Genomic DNA, 18,404 nt, shown 5'->3' with positions numbered 1-18,404 from the left:
TCAGCATATCTATATATCTATGTATATAGATATCCCTCAATATCAGATCACACCCAGGAGCAGAAGGCTGTAACAATAGTCTTTCATAATGGCATTTGCTGTAGCTGCTCCATTTTTAGAGTCCTTATCCAACTTCCTTTGAAATCAGTAAACTTTAATGGGGGTTAGATGAAATTATAAACTGTATTGCCATGTGGATCTTTTTATATCCTTCTTCTTGCCTCTGTTTGCTCTTCAGAAATATCAAGCGATACTTGTTTTTGAATCAGCCATCAGTTATCAGCTTTTTCACTGAATTGAGCCTGACCTTTTTTTCCTCTCCTTTGGTATTTTGAAAATGTTAATTATTTTAAATTGAAATCTGAGACTTATTGTTGTTCCCATAATTGGCTGTTTGTGCATTAATTACACAGTGCTGAGACTCTGAGGCGTGAACTTGAGAGAGAGAAAATGATGAAAAGACTCTTGATGACAGAATTATGAAATTCGCACTTCCGTCAGATGGAGAATGGATTGGGGCCTTTCATGTGCCTTCTGTCTGTTTACATTCCTCTGCTTCTGTGTACTCAACATAATGCATCGGGAAAATGTGTGATATTCCTGGCTCGCCTGGATTCACCGCGGTTGGCTAAAGTTACGGCTCGGCTAGACTTTAACTTGAAGGAGTTCCTTTATTCATTTGCTGCTGGGAAATAAACCTTCAATCCTTTATCTCTCCTGAGATTTTATACTATTAACACGATTAATTTCTGGTTTGGTTTTGGTAAATCTAGGGCAAAGAGGATCAGCAAGGAGCATACTGATTTCTATTGGGAAACACTGTTCTGTACATATGTTAATAAGTGCACAGAAATTAATGTTATGCAGAATATTTTGATAGTAACATAGAAAAATATGTCATTTTGTACAACTGAAAATTGCAATGAGCTACTGCTATTTGTTAAGAGAACCATTTTTAAAGCAGAAGAACGATTATTACATCCTAACCCCAGGACTGTTAGTCTCCACAGAATAAACGGCTGTCTTATTAAATTCCTAACCTTAACCTTCACTCAGCGATATAAATAGCTGCAAGGGGGAGAGACACCCCACCATACAGATATACACACCCAATACTCCCTATAGCTTGTCACCTTGACTTAAACCTTCAACAAAATCTTGCTGTATTTCCATTAATGGATGAAAAAAATCTGTTGTTTAAAGTAATTTGCTACTGACTTTCTAGCTTGAAACTGACTTTTTTAAAGTAAGTGAAGAGTTTTACCTTCTCCAGTTTGCCTAGGCTTTAAGGCTAGCCCACGCTCAGACGTCTTCTGCCCCAGCACTGAAGGTTGCAGAGCCTCAGCGGTGTGGATGTAGCTCACGTAAGGAGAATGTTTTCCTTCCTGGGTAAATAAACCACCTTCCTGACTGACATGAATTGGCTGGTCCCTTTCAAGAGCAAGAAAAATGATAGTTTATGGCATAGCTGTGCCTATACCCGTGTTTTTAACTGTACTAATCAGCATGTATGTCCTAGCAAACCTGTGGAGGGTGTGCCTGGCTATACGTCCCGTTCACCTCCAACACCCAAGCAGCCTCTACATCCAGTGGAGCTATCTCAGGCATGAGGTGGGGAGGGTGGTCCAGCACTAGCAGAGCCACAGACACAGGGAGGGAATTAATGATATACAGGTAATGCTACCAACTATCTCCTAGGAAAAAAAAAAGGTCTCTGTTTCCCCTTGTTCAGTAGCACGGGGTCATCGAGAAAACTAACAACATCTGACTGTCAGCTACTCTTTCAACAGGAAAGCTTTTGTGCATTTTGTATGGCTGAAGATGTATATTTTTATGTTACTCTGTACACTATGTTCTCTTATTTGTATTAAGATAAAAGATTGTCCTTCATTTGGCACTGATTATGATGGCTTTATCTCAGCTTAAGCAGTTTGTTTGTGTGGAGGCTGGGAAGTGATTGCTGTGAGACTGGCTTTCCTTCTGAGTTAGCTTCTGCTGTTTTTCTAAAATGAGAGTTCTGGATTGCAGTGTGAAGGTACGAAATAACTTGTCTATTTTATATTTGCTGGGACAAAAAAGTAGCATTAGGCTTCCCATTTAAATCCACCAAACCCAAAACTCTGGTTGCCATAAATTGGGTCAAAATACACAGAATGACCATTAGATAGAAAATCACATTGTAAAATTTAATCAAGTGGCTCAACATGAGCAGTGGGCACAAGGAGCCACAAAACCACACCTGGATTGTAGATTTAAGAGCATTCCAGAGACTTCCCTGAGTAATTAGATATGGCTTGTGTGTTGTCCACCCTCTAGTTGCAGTGCCAGGACACTTCTGTTCCGTATGTTTTAATGCCCCACTCCATCAATCCAGGGTTCTTAAAAATTGGTTAGGAACATTAAATCCCTGTGAGGAAATCATAAAGGAGGATAAAATGCACAGACACAAAAGATTGCAATTTCCTGTTACTCTTTACCACTTCCCAGAGGGTATTGGTGAGGGAGAAGCAGCAGCACATTTTGCCCGTGTCCAAGTGAGAGTGAGCATTCTGAAGAGCAAATAAAAGAAAATTGTGACTATAAATGCTGGTTTGGGAGAGGAAAACAAAGTAAGGTTGAGAATGGCACAGTGCTGACTAGCTGAATCTCGTTTTCTGCCTGTTAGGTAACTCCCAATTGTGTTTGAACTGGCAACAATTTCACAAAGTCACTGTCAAGGAAAACCCGGAACAAAAAAGATAAAAACAAACAGAAAAAAATCTGAACTCTTCAGTCATACTGATTGCCATGGAGTGGACTTTAGGAACCCCACAATATGCCTTCAAGTTTGGGGGCAAAATAGATCCATGTTAGGACAGTTTGGTCACTTAAGCAAAAGCCTTTAGCAAAACTAAATGCCTAAGTCAGACTAGCCCATAAGATGTTCTGGCTCATAAACAGCGTATTAGTTCATTGTTTTTAATGAATTATTTTTGCTCCCATTGTATAAAATTTCTTCAGCTGAAATAGTCAGAACCAGAAAACAAGTAACATGAACCGAGGTTACTTTATCTGGCCAAGTCTTTATAGCTGAGGCATGCTCTGGGATAGCTGAAGAAGGGCAGAGATTCCTCCTTCTTTGGTTCCCACCAGGAGAAGAGGGAAAGGCTCATATGGCTGCTTAGTTTCTGTGGGACATTTTCTACAGAACAACTTCAAGTATGTTGCCTTGTCGTGTTTCAGTGTCTTATCCACTGGCTGCTACCGTTTCCTATTCTGCAGTCTAATGGAGCTTTATTAAAACTGTTTTACTGATATCAAACTAAAGTTTTAACTGTGGAATGTCATCATCTTGTTCTTTCTTACTGGGTACCTTCTTCAGCCATGCTTCAGCATCTCAGTTTTCACATCCTCTGAAGAAACACTTCTGCCTCACTTCTGGTTGGGAATTTCAGTGTTAGGACACCTGTTACCCAAAACTGCTGTGAACAAGACAGTGTCAACACAAATATGTTGCAGAGGGGCAGACATTGCAGATTTGCCCCTACAATTTAACTTTACAGGTGTTAAAGGATACTCTGCCTGAAGGTATGTCTATATAATAGTGCAGAAGTATCTGAGCTAGCTTTAAGCTTGCATATGTAGTTGTGGCAGCATGAAGCCCAGCACAGGCTATCATTATCATGTACATTGACATGTGTAAAGATAACGCGTTTGAACAGCAGCCTTCTGAAGCATGGTCTCCAGAACTGGTGACAGGAAAGGATGGCTGAAAGGATTTTGTCTCTTCAGCTCTCCTGGAAAAGGGTTCATCTCATCTAACATTAAAATGCTCAGCTCTCACCTGATGAGAGATTAAAAGAACTGTCTTCCGGAGGTGCCTCTGACTTAAGTGTCTACCTTTTTACTGATTAAAGTTAGGTGAGATGTATCCTGCTTTCCGTCCCTCTGGCTAGGTCTACATTGCAAACCCTTGCTGACTCAGCTGCATCATCCAGGGCTCAGCTTCGAGGGACGATTTGTGACCGGCGTAGCTCTGCCAGAGCACTGCCTTTTGTCAGCAGATTTATCCCTTGTGGAAGAACAGAGAGCTGGGATAGCAACTTACAGTGACATAAGCACCGAGGCTTCACTACAGTTGTGCTCCGTCTGGGAGTAGCTGGTTGATGAAACCTCCTGCTGCAGCCACGCTGGCAAAGCTTATCAGGGATGGCCCTGGCTTTCTGCAGTGCCCCCGAGTGATGCTCTGACCCTGTCAGCAGATCCCAGCTTTTCAGCGTGAAGTCTCTAAGCAGCGGAATGCAATGTTGTCATGTTTGGGTGATTCCAGCAAAATTTATTGGCCATTTAAATAGCTATGCAAGGAGTTAAATATTTTCTCATTTTGCAGCCTCTTATGGAAGCCAACCAATTGTGCTTTGTTTTTTTGTGGCTCAGCTGTTTCCACTATTTTAAGAGGAATAACTGAGTTTTCTTTAGAAACATTGGTTGAGATTCCAACCTCTCTCAGATCCCACCGTGTGTGCAGACTTTTCATGTTTCACAGACCCTGGAAGTGCAAAATATGAAAATTAACTCCTCCAAAGTTTCAGTTCATGGCTTCACTCTCTTGCAACAGGATGCCTATGTGCCCATTTGAAACAGAGCTGGCAATGCAGTGAAATGTTTCATTGGAGGCCGCATCATGTTTTGTTTGAACTGTTTACAAATAGCCTTTGCTTTTATTTATTTATTTTTTTCTGAATACATTTCTGGTTCATTTGCTACAAAAAAACCCTACTTGTAATTATGCAATGGAATATTTTTTCTCTTTTTTTTTCCTCTCCTTTTTTTTTTTTAATGTCCTGATGTTCAAGGAGTTTGCAATAAATATACTGAGACTGATCTGTAATTGCATGTAAGATTAGCCTCACAACTGTGTTTTGTAAAGTTTCGTGCCGTAAAAGAAGCTGTAGATGACGTGGAGAGGGAGGGAAGGTAGAGAGTAAGTGGAGGAGAAGGCTTCTTTGGCAGCTGCAGCATTGAATGGTGGGTGGCAAGACTGCTCACACCATTTAGTTTTCACCTGACTAGCAGCGTGTATCATCAGACAGTGTATGATGGCATTTTGTTGAAAACATGCCTAAAGAGAAACTTTTACGGCTCAGCTGTTTACCTGTTCCTGTATTCATGCCTGCAATAAAAGAGATGAAAAATAAATCACAGAGTCTGAGCAATTTGTAGTCAAACCAGTTATTTAGGAGGCAAGGAGCGACATGCCAATTAAAGGAAACATTTGCTTGCTAGGAAAGCGCATCCACCATCATAAAAAAAAAATACAACACAAAGAAAAAATTGAGAGATAATTTCTTCATAAAGTTCAGAGGGTTTCTCTTCAGCTTAAAGTTATAGTGTAGTGTTGTAGGATGCCAATCTTTTGTGGGGTCATTAGGTGGGGCACACTTTGCTGAATACCAGAGCCAGAAAAATACTGGCAGGATCAAGGTAGGAAAACAAAAATATTGACAGGTTTTGGGGCTTTCATCTAGGGCTCAAAAGGCAGCAAAAAGTATTACTGGAGTGGAAGGGGTGGGGAGGAATGTTCCACACAGGGCTGAGAGACACCAGGTTGTTAAACTGCTCCATTGAGGAAAATTTAAAAACATGCCCACCAAAAAACCCAAATCAAACAAAGCCTATCTGCTGTAATTTTTTTCAAACACAATTAAAACATTTTACTCAGAGTTTTGCCCTTGTTTTTGCCTTTCTTTCAATGTCTAAATGAAAAGTTGCTTCAGAAGGAAACATTTCACTTTCCTTCAAAGATCTTTAAATCAGGACATTTTGACATTAACTTTCCCAGTGCACTTAGGAAAGTAAATCCCAGCAATGTTCACCCCATTTTCTGAGGTTGCCAAAACTCTGTATTCAGAAGGAATCTGATCCCAACCCAGTTTCTCCATCTGGACCTTCTTCTATTTTTATTCTCTATGTGGGGAAATCAGAGGAGCAACAGATCAGCATTCTTCCAACTCTACTCAATTTATACCAAAAAAATTGATTATCCAGCAAACCTAGTTAATTAATTCTCCTTAATAAAGATCTTTGCTAAAGAAGGGTGTTCTGAGGTGCAGTGTAATGAGAAGCTGTGCACTAAAAGGTCAGCAAATACTCCTGTGCAATTTGGCTGCAGTGGAGAAGTGTGGAGACTTCAGAGATGTAAATCTGAACCACCTTTTGGTTCTTTATCAGATGGCTGATCTATGACTGAGTGTGAAGTCTCTGAGATTAATTCTATATCTCTGGGGATATGCTTTCTCAAGCAGAAAACAGACTTTGCATGCAGGCGCTGTTAAGCTGGGCCAGGGGGACAATAAGGCAATAGTTTCAGCCTGGCTGTGGTGCAAAAATCCGTCAGGGTACAGACACAGGGAAGTGGAGGAAACCCCAGGCCCCCTGAAGGACAGTGGCCATGCCTTTGCCAAGCACAGTGAAGCCCTTGGGGCTGGTCAGCACTGGGATCCCCATGTCCAACTTGACCTGAAGGGCAACCCTGCAGCAAACCCAGAGTCAGGTCTGGTTGTGACCAGATGTGCAGGAGGATACTCCAGGGAATGAGGGAAATAAAAGATGAACTATTGCCCTTTCCCAGCTGTCCCAGGACAGGTTCATGGCAGCATCCCAGCTTCTGGTGTCAGATGAGGACAGCAGGATTGCCCTTTTTGTGAGAAGCTGGAAATAGGAGTGTTTTAGCTGTGACATCAGATGTGTTTGACAGCCCTGACCATTACAACTACATCTTATGTACTGCCAGTAGCACATATGGTCTGTGGGGTGTCACTAGTCTGTCACCAGTCTTTAGGGTCTATGATGGTCAGGAGAACAGGGGAAAACAACAGCAAAAAAGAGAACAGCAAACAACCTACACTGTCACCTGCTGGTCAGAGTGGTGGCAAAGTACTGCCTGAAACATTATTTGCCTTTTTACTTTATTTTAAAATTACAAATATAAAATTGTCTCATTACCTAAGCAATATGCAATTGATACTAATTATTTTATTTTTTAATGAGCATTGCTATAGTGTGTTTGCTATATAATGCCAGTGAGTGCTCAGCTGTGTCATCAGAGTGGCATAAAAGCCACATGGATCTTCATAGTTTCATCCAGTGATTATTCAGTTATTCAAGGAGGGAGTAAGTTAATCCTCCTGCATTGTTATTCTTCTGCCTTTTATTAGCAAACTCTTATGGAAATCCAAGAAAACCACAGCAAAAATTATTTTCTTAAAAGGTATTTGGTCAGTCAGCTTAGCATCCCAGGGACTCTATGATGTGAAGAACTCAAATACCTTATTTTTTTAATTATTTACCTTGTTGCTCTCAAAAACAACAACAACAAAAAACATTATTTCTGTTCTGACTGTATCATGCTTTGCTCCGGCTGCTGTTTCCTTTCCAGCAATGCCTTCTTGGCAAGGGCACAAGATGGTTTGTCATGAGACAACAAAGATTGGGTGGGGTTTTTTTGGAGGGAGGAGTGCTAATAGCCCCCAGGACTTCTGTCCTTCTTGGGATACATTTCTTGCTTACATTCCTCTTCATTCTCCACAGTGGGATGTGCACTGACTTCCTGGGAGCTGAGATATTTGCAACTCCATGGCCACCCAGCAAAGGTTTGGGGCTGTTGAGGCTGAAAGCTGCGGTGCTTGTGTATGTAAGGGGTAGCCATAAGAGCTCAGGCTCTGGGATTTTGGAGGCTGCCTTGTTCCCATGTTGTGAGGCCATAAATAGATATGTGAGGCTCTAGGGAGAAAGGTCAGTGTGAGCTGCCCTCCACCTGAGTGTGCAAAATTTGGGATTTAGTGACAGAAGTATCACTGAGACTGATTACTCCTCCCTCCTGTGAAAACATTTACAGCTTGTGCTGTCCAAAGCTGACTGAAGCCCACAGGACCAGTCTGCTCCAAGAACAGAGCAAGGTGTGCAGCAGAGCCTTTGGCAGTACACGTGCCTGCTCTGAATGAGAACAGCAGTGTCCTTGTCACACTGGCTCACAGTTCCTGTGTGGCAATGTGAGGATGACAGCCCCTGAGAAGCACCTCTGCCAAGGCTGCCAGCGTAGGAAGACAGGGATGGCAAGTGCTGGAGCTGACTGAGCTCTGCAGCCCAGGAGCCCTCCCATTTTTCCACATCCAGCTCAACATGCCAAGGCTCAGTGTGGACTCCTGACAACTTGCCCTGGTTATTGCAAGCCACGGGGAACAGAAGGTACCTCCTCTAATGATCTGCCTCACAGCCCCTCAGTGCCTTTCTTTGCCACCCTCCCAATCCTCCTCTCTCCTCTGCTTGGCACTCACTCACAGACTGGTTCATGGGTAGCCTGCATCCTTTATCCTTGTGAGCACCCCTCCTACACAAGCATCTCTGGCTCTGTTGACTTTCCTGTTTAAAATCTTTTGCCTTTTTGAGGGCCCTTGCCAGCTCTTGCTTTCCCTGACCCTCAGACCCATCCACACTTTTCTGCCTTTCCTCTGTGTCTCACTCATCTCTCACCTTCTCCACTGTCCTGGGTCCAGTGTGTAACTGGCATTACAGGACAACAAGTTTTCTTACCAACCAGGAAACCTCCATGAGATGATCTCTCATTAGAGACCAACTGCCTAGTGAGGGTCTGCCATCAGCCAGGGCTGAAGGACCTCCCATCTAGTCCAGTAAATATCTGTGGGTACACTGCTCACCCTCAGTGACTCTCCATGGACCAGAGAAGGACACAGAGGAGTAGTGCTAAAGAGAGGATATTATCTTTTGCCCTACCCTTGAAGTGAGTGATTTTGCTCTTGTATTTTGGATGGTTAAACTCCATTTTATCAGTGAGGCCTTAGCAAATGAAGGCGCCCCAAAGAAGTGTGATGAAAAGTCACCTTCCTTCCCTAGCTCCCTCCCTCTCTTTCTCCTTCCTTCCTTCCTTCCTTCCTTCCTTCCCTTCCTCCTTCCTTTCCTCCCATGTTTCTCTTTTATTTTTCTTTCTTCAGACTGGGTATTTTTGCAGCCTCCCTGTCCTTACCATAATCCAACATGGTATCAATGTACCATCCTTTTATCCCTTCCTACCACTGAGGTCTTTGGCTATGCTGCTTCATGTTGCTGTGCTCAACTTTGAAGCACTAGTGGTGGAAGAGGGACAGGTGTCATTTCTCCACCCTCATTCTACCCTTGTGGGATTTCTATCTCCCATCGTTCCCCAACAAGATGATTTAGGTTGCCTCTCAGTAAAAACTGGATTAGTACAGTGACTTGAATCCCTGCACTGCCAGTCCTGTGGTGCATCCTTGGTGCCTTGAAACATCTTCCCGTACATGAGTGGTCCCCAGCACAGCTGTGCTGTGGCCTGCCCAGCCTAGCAGACCCAGACACTGACCCTGCACTGCACCCAATGGATCCCATCACAGACTGTGAGGAGCTGAGCAATGAGTTTGGCAGAGAAGAACGTGCCATGGTGGATCTCAGCAGCCTGTTCCTCGGAGGTGACACATATCCTAGCTGTGTGCATTACCTACAAACTCTGTGGCAAAAGGGCCAAGCTACACTTTCTAGGGACACCCTCCTCCTGAATGAAATCTTTGTGCAGCACTGAGGTATCTCAGTTGGTGTCCAAGGGGCACCTCTGCTGATCCCAAACCATTGCTCCCACCAGCCTGTTCACCCCTGCTTGCACAGCCCTGGCTGCGCTGTGGTCTCCACTTGAACAAAGCTCCTGCAGGACAGCTCTGCTTGCTTGGAAACCCTTCCAAGAATGCTGTATCCAAGCCTCAGAGAAGTTTAGGACATGCAGGACTTGTTCCCTACAGCTGTGGGTCAGTTCAGGGCAGCTTCTATTTCCCTCATGGCCCTTGGACATCTCTGTTCTGACACTGCTCTCTCCAGTGGGGACAGCCTGGAACAGCTCCAGGTCTCCTTTGTCACATCTAGTCCCAAAGTCCAATTAGTGTTGTTTATGCTCATATTGTAACGGAAAGAAAAAAAAAGTGATGCTTCAGTAGGTCAAAGGCTGTGAAGAGATAAATGTAATTGCAATAAATGTAGTTGCAGTATATTCAATATATTGAAAGATGGTACCATTTAATTAAAAGTATATTAATTATGCATGTATCTCTTCCACAGCCTTACTGTGTGGGCTTGAGCAGTAACTGAGTACATTTAGCTCTAGCTGCCACATAAAACCCACGGCTGCTTAATTTCTCCCTCACACATCCAACACTGCCAGCTGAACTTCTGCTAGGAGTAAACAATGACATACATGGGGTTTATTTGGAGTCACCTTTACCATTCTGTATTCTTGGGCACCTGAGAATGGACAAAGTCTTGCCCCACCTGTTTCCCCCCGAGAGGATGGAGACTGCCTTTTGGGCAAATTTTACAATATCAGGTTTAAAAATCACATTATTTAGGGACGCAGAATCACTGTGAAGGAAAGCAACACATTGGACTACCCATACTATGGGGCTATGCAGGCAGTAGCATCCTGCAGTCTTGGGGCATAAAATGTGGCTGGCTGAGAACTCCAGCAGGCTGCAAGGATGGGAGAGGAGAACAGGACTTGGTGCAAAAATTGCAGCACCTGCATCTCCCCAGAGCATCCCATGGCTGGCACTGCCACCCCCACCCTCAGGTGCTTAATGTCACCATCAGGTGCCTGGTGCTCAGCTCAGCTATACACCCACATAGTGCAAGCCATTTCATTAATATGGAAGAGTGACTTTTTATAAATGCTGTGCTGTCTTTCTGGGTACAGAAAATCTTCCCCATCAGGGCAGACTTGCCCTTTGCAGCACTGGTGAGTCCATCCTGGCAGACTGTGCCCAGGGCTGTGCCAACGATCTTCCACTAAGGGCTACTACCTTGTCATATCTTTGATTATCAAAGGAGATGGAGTGAACTCTCATAAGGGAAAACAAATCCCATTAGTGTTTGTGGAAATTTCAAACTGGCTATTATGAAATTAAAACAGGAAACAAAGTGATTGGGGGAGGAGAGAGACAGCTCTCCCTTAATCACTTAATAGAGGCCCATACATCTCCTTAGAGCTTGCAATAGATCATTACTCATTTTAACCAGATGTGCAAGTTAATGAAATCTGAATCCAAATGTTCATCTCTAGCTAATTTACTGCAGATTTTTTTCCTTGTTTCCATGCCTTATGGAAATGAGAGTAAAGATTTTTTTGTTGTTGATTTTCATGCTTGTACAAGCTCTGCCTTTTTTCTTCTAGGGAAATTTTGGCCTTGGTTCAGCAAGACGCTCACACATGAGCAGCTTCAGGGTGAGACTGGTTCCCCTGGCCTCCCTCCAAAATAGCCAGGAAAATTCAAACAGTTGCAGAGGAGGCACTTGCCTGTGCTGTGTGCTCTGCCAAGGCTTTAAACCACAAGATATTCTTACCAGGCACATTTGATAAGCTAGGCTTGGCTGTTTTCCTGCATGCTTTTTGGCTGATGACAAGAGTAATACATAACGAAGGCACGAAGCTGCAGCCTGCTCCGAAAAAGATAGCAGAGTTATTTTCTTCTCTGTGCCTGCCATGGTCAGGGTTTGACAAATCCTCAGGGCTGAGCAGTGCCTGTTTGGCTTGCAGTGACTCAGGAAGTGCACAGACCTCATCCTCTGTGCCAGGGCAGAGCAGGATGTGGGGCAGAAGCCCTGGGGAAGGGGCTTGTCCAGTAGCATGGGGAAGGACAGCTAAGCTAGAAGACAAAAGGAGTCCAGTGCTGTAGGCAGGCCTAGGGATGGAGGGATGGCTGGGGGAGTTAGGTATCTTCATGGACCAGGCTTCAGGAGAAGGAAGAGCCAAAAGCAGCTAAAGCCCAAAAGAGATGGTTTTCACTTAGACCTTTTCTAGGGTGTGCTATGGGGTGTGTATCCTGTTCTCTGCACTCTGAAGGCAGACAAAGCTGCAGAAAGGCAGAGAAGGACTGGAACCTGTGATAGAGCTGTTTTTTTTTTTTTGGTGGTGTCCCTCTTCTGGCTGCATCTGTGTCTCATGTGCCAGTACCAGCCTGGGTCCACTGTGAGTTCTGGCTCTTCTAAGTTTGAGGCTGCCTGCAGGCTCCATCTGGATACATAGTAAGAGGCTTTTAAAGATAATCTGGGATATCTTTTTTGAGCATTAAATAGATAATCAAGATCAAAGATCAGGATCTTCCTCAGGTAAAGAAGAGGAGACATGGAGAGAAGTCTGAGTACAGAATATATTTCACAAACTGAATAGGTTATTCCTACGCAAATGTGAGCCACATGAAAATATATCTGTGGTTGCAACCTGCAGAGACTGGGGTGATCCAGCTGTTTTCATTCCCTTTCCTCCTTGGAGCAGGAGCTATAGCATAGCAGCTGTGTATGCTGTTCAGCAAGGGAACAGCGGGGAATTGTTGAGTGGGGAGTGGTTGAGAGCTATCTTGAAATGTCTGGAGGAGGCTTGAGCCACTAAAATTGAGCATTTCTGAGTGGCAATAAGAGAGTCAAAGGGAACCATCAGCAACAGCTGAGAAAAACCCCACAGTCAGGGCAGCCCTACTGAATGGGCTTTCCTTGCCTTTGGGCTCTTGAGAGGCAGGGAGAGGGCTCATCATCACTGAAAATACTCTAAAATAGACAGAATAAATAGCATGGGTAACTGCATAGCCCCATCTCTGAGGGGCTGAGCTATCTCAGCTGAAAGGTTCCAGGGGCATGGAGACTGACATAATCCCTCTGCTGTGGGCACAAGATACATCAAGTTTGTTCGGGGTCTGAGAGGAATAAAGGATTGCCTCCATTCTGTAGAAACTCCACCACTCAAAACGGAAGGAGTTCTCACTTTTCCTTAGAAAAAAGACCTCAGGGCTGTCAAATCTTGAATTATGAGGGAGACTCCACAGGCTCTCTGGGCACCCAGTTCCAGTGCATGGTCACCTGCACAGTAAAGAAGTTCTTCCTCATATTCAGGCGGAACTTCCTGTGCATCAGTTTCTGCCCATTGCCTCATGTCCTATTGCTCAGCAGCACCTGGAAGAGCCTGGATCCATCCTCTTGGCACCCTCCCTTTAGATACTCACAGACACTGATGAGGTTCTCTGTCAGTTATCTTTTCTCCAGGACAAACAACAAGACCCAGAACAGAGTTAGTGAGAAGACAGTAAGGCCTTGCTATAGCTTGAGTAGTTTCCTTACTCTTTGAAGCTGAAGTGATGGTGGTGATGGGAATTTTGATGTTAAAATCCATTCTAATTCAAAAGTGGTGTTTGAAGAAATGTGGTTTTTTAATGACAAAAACGCCTCTCTGCTTTACCACTGGTTTATATGCCAACCAAACCATAGCTTAGTAGAGAAAGAATGCCGGCTGATGCTCATTACTGCAGTGCTACAGCTCATTTCTTACAACCTTCTATAACAAAGAAACACAAAAAACCCTTAATCTGCTTTTTTCAAACTGTCAAAAAAGCCATTCTTCCTGTTATGTTTGGCTTTGGGTTTGGTTTTTTTGTTGTGGGGTTTTTTTTGGAGTTTTTTGGTGAAAGCCCAGAAGTATTTATTGCCTCTGAAACATATACTCAGAGAAAGGGAAGAAATGTGCTGGTGAAATGGCAGTCCCACTGTGATCTGTGACAGTTTCAGGCATCCCGGAGGAAGGGTGAAAAAGCCAAGGGCATCCCGCAGGATGTCCTGGCCAGCAAAGGGAGAAACAGAGGCTGCTGATACATGCTGGATGACAACTGCCTGCCTCTGTATGGTTTAACTCAAGCAACTTCAGAAATATGGGCCATGGTAAATTTAAAGGCACCAGCGCAAGGCTGAAGGACAGAGCTACAGCTGGACAGTAGACACACTCCCCAGGAGGTGAACAAGAAGAATGGGAATCTTGGGCACACAGACAGGACAGGTCTTTTCACCAGGCAAGGATTTTTTCATCTTGTCTCCCCAATGCACTTGGAAAGGGCTATAATAAAAATGGGACCAGGAGAGACTAATTTAGGAGAAATAATCTTTTTTTTTTTTTAGGGCATTTAGACAATTCTGAGTACCAACTGGCTGAACTCAGATGATTGAATATTGTTTTTTCTCAGTATTATTTGATCAGGTCATGTGCAGCATTTCATTTCGTGCTGGTAAAAAAACCCCCAACAGATTCTAACAAGCGCATATTCTGAAAATCAGCACCACAAACAGCTCTCGGTTTCTAGTTCTGTTCCTTTTGAGTCCATTATAGCCATGATAAATGGTGCACAGCCATTTGTATGAACCTTGACAGGGGAGGGGGTGACTCACAGCAATTTGATGCCACAATGCCATATCACAGCAACAGAATCGGATGAGTAATCTCAGATCTTGCCTTCAGGCAGCTTACTGGTTTATCTCACAGATCTCCCTGCAACAAAATGTCAATGTTTTAATACCTTTGACATTTCTTTAGGCTCAAGAGACAATAATGAATCTTTCTTGGTTACTTACTAAGAGGAGATTATATCAGCAAAAGCAGCTAATTCTTCTTATCCAAAGAGACAGTATTGGAAACAATCTCTTTTTTTTCCCCACTAAATGTAAAAGTAACCAGCATTAAATAAGAACCTTTTAATTAACTGAAGCCATCAAACATCCCTCAAATAGATTTAGTTTCAAGCAGTGACTAAATAGATTTAATGCCTAGGAACCATCCAAGCACCTCAGGTGGATCCTTCCTTTTCTGTTCCTCCAGACACGTATGCTCAAGGAAAGGCTGCCTGTAATGCACAAGGCAGAAGATAGCAGTGCTCAAGGCTTGGTAAGCAAGCCTTGCCACAGCTGGCATATGGCCTGCTGCCATAAGCTGGCACAGCCTTGTTCAGCTTGTGGCCTGCACAGACACATTCTAAGGAGCAGGAACAAATAGAGCCTGGTGGAAATTAGCATATTTCATCAAGTTTCTGAAGGGTGAAGGTGGAGGACTAAGCTGCCAAGGAAAGGAAGATGATGTCTATGATTTAGACCTACTTGGAAAAGCTGATATGAAGTTTATATTATAAATAGCTATGGTGATGCAGACGCTCCTTACTTGTAAGAAGGTAGATGCTGCTCTGAACCCATACAGACAAAATATAGGACAAAATAGACATATCTAATATTTTTAGTGAAGGGTGATCTTGATCTTTGAAAAGCCCTGTCAGGCACCAATCTCATATGGTAGTTGCCACTCAGCATGTGTTCTCTGCCTCAGAAAGGGCACCCACACCAGGGCTGTACAGATGGGTGCTTGCATGGGGATGTTCCACCTTATCAAACAGATGCTTGGCTATGAAGCTGCTTCAGCATTTTCAATTCAGGTGAGGAGATATTTGATCACTTTCAACACCATGAGAGGGTAAGACACACTTTGAAGTTGCACTGCTCAAGACATCATGAAGAACATGGGGCATTTTCAAATTTATTTTCAGGTTTTGCTATCCAACAACAGGCTTTTTGCAGAAGCTGGCCAGCCAGGTTCCAGGGACAAAACAATGGAGCTGGGTTAGCACAAGGCTGTGCTATAAACCAGAGGTAGCACTGAGCTGATGATATGTTGTGATATATGCTCCTTCTGTATCTTCCAGTTTAGTCAGAATCAGTCTGAAATGAAGAAGGATTCACAGTAAAGGCATTTTCTAAAAATCTAAGGATTGCAAAGCAATAGGAACATGACAAGCAAAGAACCCTGCAATACCTTTGGGTCTAGTAAGACCAACAGGATACATCCTCAGATTCACCACAGCTGTACCACTGAACAGCTTCTCAGCTTGTGAGAAATGCTGCTTCACACTGGCAAAGCTCTGTCAGATGGTGATATTTTCCCTGCCCAGGATTAGGTTCTTATCTAGCTGGCTTACTGCTGCGTGGGAGGCTCAGTGAGGTTTCACGCATGTCCCATATGCTGCTCTTCCTCTGTAACCACTCAGGTCTGCAAATCTGCCTGAAAACAAAGTGAACAGCAACCCTTGTCCTGCTAAGGACTGCCTGTTTCCATTCAGATGCCATGTTTCTGTGTGAAGCATCCCTGCTGTTGCTGCCTTGTGAAAGTTTCTCTGGTCCTATTAATTTTTGGTCTATTTATCATTGTGAGCTAAATAGTCAACAGCTATATTAGAGGGAAGAGGGGATTCCCACAACAGACAGGACTTAGAGCCCTAAATTAGGAAAGGAGAGAGCTGAATTGGTAGCACTCTGTAGCTCCTGAAGTGTCATCTTCCCTTTTCGGTGCTCACTTACAAGCTTTGCTGAATACAAGTGCATGGTAGTCTTTTGTCTGCTTTGCCTTCTGCAAAGTAGGCAGACTTCTTTTAATTTGGTTTACTTCCAAATGCACAAAAATACCCAAAACCAAAAAAAAATAGAAAGTGTGGTTTCCACATGAGCTGCCATTGTTTTCTGCAGCATCTTCTAAAATATCAGGAAATACGTGAGAAAAAAAAAATTCCTTTTAAGTAGTCTCACTATTGCTTATGGTCAGAAAATGAAACACTTGGGAAGTGAAAATGTAGGCTAACTTTTTTTTTTGTTGAAATATGAATGCAACAGTTCACTGCAAGCTAAAATAGGAGCAACAGAATAGATTAAATGGGTCTTCTCTCAAAGATAATTTTAATGACAATGTGATTCCCTGCAAGGAAAAAAAATGTTTTTGCTGTTCTTTTATAAGGGATTCAAATAGAAAAATACATTACATTTTATATCACCTTCCCTTTAAAGTGATTGAATAAAGGGATGTTTTTAATTACAACAAAAATCTCCATGTTAATAGTCTTGATTAAAGGGGCTTTTAAATAGCTTATCTGCCTGGCTACATTCCATCCTTAAGCTCTGCAGAGGAAGATGTCTTTCATGTTGAATTTAAATGCTTATTATCCCTTTGAACTCTGCCAGTCCACTCATTTGAAATATTATTCTTCCCTTCCAGCCTGTGGAGTCAGCTCACCAAGAGATCTTGGTAATGTCACTCTCTGGGGGACTGTGCTGGTTAATTTGAACCTTGAGGTAACAGCTGGGGCTGGTATTTCAAAGCTTCAGGGCCAGCCCTACAGCAGGGAGCTGCGACATCTTTATGGATCCATCACCTGGAAAAATGAAGCCTTGATCTCACCTGTGGGCTTCCTATGTCAATAATCACTGATAGGTAATGAATAGAGGTCTCAGTTAAAAACTGCTTTACCACTGTGGTGCCTACTGAGCAGAAATCTGTGGAAGGGGAAAGGCAGGAAAGATGGGCAGGTCCCTGAAAAACCACGCTTAGATGTGAACGCGAATAATACCTGGAGAAGAGATTTTCTATGAAGGCTCCCACTCTTTTTCCCACTGTTAACTACTGTAAATGTTGTGTTCACTTTCTGCTTTCTTTTGCCACACGCTGAAAGCAGAGCAGTGTGCAGTGCAGCTGAAGTCACTGTACACGACTGCATCCAGAAATGTTTTCCTTTTTACTCACCTGCTACACAGTTCAGGCATCTGACAACGTCAGGTTAGGTGAGCAGCTCTCCTGAAGGATACATAGCTGTAAAAATAGGGCCTGCAGGTGCTTATGTGTGTTAGGAAATTATGCATCCTGCTCACCCCTCATGCCAGGGAAAGCAATGACTCTGGTCATGGATAAGGAATGATACAGTCCCCTGTGGCAAATTGCTCCTCCACTGTCTGGTCATGGAGGTTTGAGGAATGAATCTGTAAAAAGGGACTGATGCAAGCAGATGAGAACCATTTTTCCAGAGCACACAAAGCCAAAGGTTTGGTCCCCTGCACAGCCCCTGAATAGCCATCCTATTTGCTCCTCCTGGTAAGTGGAGAAGTGAAAGCACTTGACAAATGGATCGAAATACTCATGCTCTTGTCTTTGCAAGCATCATACTTAGCAAAGGCTTCACTGCAGGTTTCTTATACTGGAAGGGTATGCACTTGGCTATTTCTGCTGGCCAAGCACACCTGATGAGCTGGAGCTGGCAGACAGGTGTGCTGCTGCTTGTCATGGTTGTGCACACACAGAGGAAATTGTTCTGTCTGCAAATGTCCAGTGGAAGTGAGTGGGTTTCCAGGGGAAGAGCAGCCAGGTCTGAAGAGGAAAGCTTGGGGCAAGAGAAGGTGCTGAGGGTTTACATCTGTTCAGGCTCTCTGCCAGCCCCTTCTTGGGTCAGGTACCTGCCAAACCCTCCCAGTACGGGAACAGATGGAAGGAAAACAGCACAAGGAAATGTGACTCTTGATGGTAGAGGACAACCACTGAAGAAAAGAGAAAGTGATGTGAGCATCAATTGTTTAAACAAGGATCAAGGAAGCACAAGAAATGTTTATTTTTGCAGTTGTGCCTACATGCTTGTTAAGCTAGTGCTTGTTGACACAGCTTGCATTGTCCGTGTGAGCATCCCTCAGGCCCATGGCCAGCTGCCTCCCTAATTGTCTTACGTGCAATACCTGCA

General features: G+C 43.6%; 1 protein-coding gene across 6 annotated transcripts in view; it reads left to right on the top strand.

The window, feature by feature from the left end:
• Positions 1-5,178, top strand: part of EPB41L4B (erythrocyte membrane protein band 4.1 like 4B) — a 166,502-nt gene extending 161,324 nt beyond the window's left edge. For all 6 annotated transcript variants that reach the window (XM_033053792.1, XM_033053784.1, XM_033053777.1 and 3 more), the window contains one exon: positions 414-5,178. In XM_033053792.1, the coding sequence (XP_032909683.1) occupies positions 414-483 (70 nt within the window). In that variant the 3' untranslated portion in view covers positions 484-5,178. The remainder of the gene's footprint in view (positions 1-413) is intronic.
• Positions 5,179-18,404: the final 13,226 nt, after the last annotated feature.

The sequence above is a fragment of the Catharus ustulatus genome, chromosome 1 (assembly GCF_009819885.2).
Source record: "Catharus ustulatus isolate bCatUst1 chromosome 1, bCatUst1.pri.v2, whole genome shotgun sequence".
Lineage (NCBI taxonomy): Eukaryota > Metazoa > Chordata > Aves > Passeriformes > Turdidae > Catharus > Catharus ustulatus.
This window is presented reverse-complemented; position numbering and strand designations above follow the sequence as displayed.